The sequence below is a fragment of the Cetorhinus maximus genome, chromosome 12 (genome assembly GCF_964194155.1).
Source record: "Cetorhinus maximus chromosome 12, sCetMax3.hap1.1, whole genome shotgun sequence".
Lineage (NCBI taxonomy): Eukaryota > Metazoa > Chordata > Chondrichthyes > Lamniformes > Cetorhinidae > Cetorhinus > Cetorhinus maximus.
The window spans coordinates 74,163,132-74,166,647 of NC_135890.1; the positions used below are offsets into that span (position 1 = coordinate 74,163,132).

General features: G+C 41.8%; 1 protein-coding gene across 1 annotated transcript; it reads left to right on the forward strand.

The window, feature by feature from the left end:
• Nucleotides 1-324: 324 nt before the first annotated feature.
• Nucleotides 325-3,070, forward strand: LOC144687096 (immunoglobulin lambda-1 light chain-like). Its single transcript, XM_078552854.1, has 3 exons — nucleotides 325-418; nucleotides 532-888; nucleotides 2,724-3,070. The coding sequence occupies exons 1-3, from the start codon at nucleotides 370-372 to the stop codon at nucleotides 3,050-3,052; spliced, it is 735 nt and encodes a 244-aa protein (XP_078408980.1). The 5' UTR covers nucleotides 325-369; the 3' UTR covers nucleotides 3,053-3,070.
• Nucleotides 3,071-3,516: the final 446 nt, after the last annotated feature.

The following is a 3,516-nucleotide window of genomic DNA, read 5'->3' on the forward strand; positions in this document are numbered from 1 at the left end:
ACAAATGTATCTATGCATTAGTAGTGCGACAATTCATTTTACTAAAGGTAGATAAAAGCCAATTTATAATAATGGAAGCTATAATGTTGAATAATCTGTATCATCAATTTCGGAAAGCTCCATGCTGTTGATGATTCGATGCTCTTATCTCTGGAAGACAAGTAACCTTTCTGGCACAGCAGGCTGCATGTTACTTAGTTTAGATGGTCCAATTGAGTTTTGCCATTGCAGGAAGGATTTGCATACATACAGATCATACAGGTAACGCCTCGTTCACACTGTTGATAAATAGACATCTGGAGGCAGATTATTCATTCGTTTCATCTGGATACCTGAATCAGAATTTTTGCTCTCATTTCAGTCTACACGATGTCTGTGTGGTTCAATGTTGTCACCGTGCTGATATTTCTGTTGTCAGGTAAATCATTTGCCAACGTTTCGTCCCAGGATGTGTTTGCTGTGAGTAACGCTTTATTGCAGTTTTAGATAGTGACTAAAGTGTCTGAAGCTCACGCCTTTGTTCTTTTATAGGCTCATACGCGAAATTTACATTAACCCAACCACCGTTGCTTTCCATTGCCCTGGGAAGGAATGTCGAAATAAGCTGCACATTGTTCGGGGCCAACTTGGGAAACGCAGAAATAGACTGGTACCAGCAAAAATCTCAGAATGCTCCTCGATATATTCTGCACCATAATACTCAAACTGTGAGTAAGGGCTCTGATACTCCAGATCGTTTCTCTGGAAGGAGTAACTCGTCAAACAACGCTAGATATTTAACCATCAGCCAGGTACAATCGGAGGATGAGGCAAACTACTACTGCGGGGTTTATGTTGCCTCCTCCGAATTGTATATATTTGGAACCGGGACCAAGCTGACTGCTCAGGGTAAGTAACTTTACGTCGTGATATTATAGGAAGGATGCACATCTATAATTCCCTTTTCAAATCAATGGCGTGCAGAACATTGAAAATCAGGCGGCACAGATTTATGAAGTAGCGCATGTCCAATTGTACTTGCGCATGGACTTACAAGGCACTACATGCAGCGAAAACTTGTTGACATGATTGAGGGGCTGAATGTCTTCTACTCAGTATCTTAAGCCTTTATTAATCCAAATAAGCACAGTCAACATTTATACCGTTCCCCTCTACCGTCCATGCGACATTCATTCACCGAACCCAATTAATGATTTATTCTCTTCTTCTCGCTTTCTCCGTTGTATTGCAATGATGTAATTGTTGTTTGAGGTCTAAAGGGAAGGATTGTTCGTAGTTATTCACTATTTTATCCCTAAAGTCAGAGTTGCCCTTTTTAAAGAGGGACTAGATAGCTGAAGCCTGTGTTACAGCATGCACCAAAAGGAACATACGTTTATTTTAAGCCTTTCACGATCTCAAAGCTTTCATTAGGGCTTCATATACAGTTAATTACTTTTGAAGTGTAGTCACTGCTGAAATGTAGGGAAATGCGACAGCCAATTGGAGCACAGCAAGGACCAACAAACAGCAATGTGATAAATGAGCAGATCATCTCTTTTTGGTCCCGCATGTGAGTGGGGCCAACGTTTAACCACAATCAAAAGACGACACCTCAATGTCATTAATGCACTGATCTTTTATGTTCATTGAAGCCAGTTGCACAGATGTATAACTCAGTCAAAATCAACATTTACCCCTGGGTCTTTGGAGTTGCCAGATGCATTTAATCCCTAAAACATGAAATAATGAGATGACAGAGGAATGTGTGGGGGCAAAATCAGAAAGGGAGGTAAGATAAGGTAATGCGGTATTATTAAGAGGGTGGAAGACAGCTTGCATTAAGTGCCGTGCTTTGGGACGTCCGTGGTTGAATGTGGCATTGGGAATGAAAATTTGGCCGGGATTGTGGGAAGATCCGCATAAATGTCAAGAGAGTAGCGGAGTTCCAGAATCATGTAATGCTTCACCGACAATTCGCTTTTCCTTGCTTTGCCTTGAGATTATTTTGTCAGTTTACGGAACTACATTATAGGAACAAATCAAATCCTATGTGAACAGAGCGGGGATTTGTCCTGGGACATTTAATTTCCTTATAGCACCATTATGATTGTAAGCGAAATATCGGAAACGTAACAACTATCCCGGGCAATGAGGCGAACAAAAGATGACTTTTATAGAGACTAAATCATGAGATGTGAATGTGCAGCAAAACTGCAGCTTGATGTTTGATATAATTTTATCAGGGCGCATGCAACAGCCAATTAGAAAAAATACTCGAAGCAATTAGCGATATTAATTATTTCATTTATAGAAGTTACCAACTGCACAACACGAGGAAAAATTGCATCGGGTTTGTGCCGTGCTTCAGGGTTTCCGCCGGACAAGCCACATTCAAAAGACGACACCTCAGTGTCATTAGTGCACTGATATTTTATGTTCATTGAAGCCAATTGCACAGATGTATAACTCAATCAAAATCAAAATTTACCTCTGGGTTATTGGAGTTGCCAGATGCATTTAGTCCCTAAAACATGAAATAATGAGATGACAGAGGAATGTGTGGGAATCAGAAAGGGAGGTAAGGTAAGGTAATGCAGTATTATTAAGACAGCTTGCATTCCGTGATTACGACGGTCAAAAGTGAGAAACCCAGCGAAAATCGCCAACAACTGCTTTCGCCCAGAGTTGCAGCCACATCTGATTTATTTACTTTTCTGCTTTTAAACTATTTCCCTTTACAGCCACAGAGTCGTCCCGCCCTTCGGTATCCCTTCTCCCGCCGTCTCTCAATCAGATCTCCGCAGCAAAGACGGCGACTCTGGTGTGTTTGGTGAATAATTTCTTCCCTGGTTCGGTGGTAGTTTCGTGGAGCGTAGACGGCAAGGTCAGGGACAATGGTGTCCAGACGACTCAGGCCGTGCGGGACACCGAGCAGACGTATAGGATGAGCAGCTATCTGACCCTGACCGCCGCCGAGTGGAACTCACACGAAGTGTACACCTGCGGGGTTACACATGAGTCTCTCGGGTCTCAACTTCAGCAAATCATCAAGAGATCAGGCTGCGAGTGAAAGGGAAAAACAGCCTGATTCGGTGCTGAACACGAATTCTATATTCTTTTCTTTGTAATCTTACAACTGATTTCTTAAATTGATTCTGTATAATTGATTTAAAATGTTGAATACAGTCACATTTCATTAGCAGCTGTGGGGCATGTGTCAGTCTTTTTTCTTAACCAAAAAGAGGACAGTAATCTTTCTGAAGCCACCGCCATGAATATCTTAGCACTAAGCTTTTTGACGTCATTTGCAGAAGATGAGTCAAACATACGAAATAGGAGCAGAAGTAGGCCATTCGGCCCCTCGAGCCTGCTCTGCTATTCAATAAGAGCATGGCGCTAATAACTTTTGATTCCCTTGCCTAACAAGAATCTATCTACCTCTACCTTAAAAATATTCAGTACCCCGCCTCCACCACCTTCTGAGGCAGAGTTCCAAAGTCGCATAATCTTCAGTGAGAAAAAAATTCTCCTCAT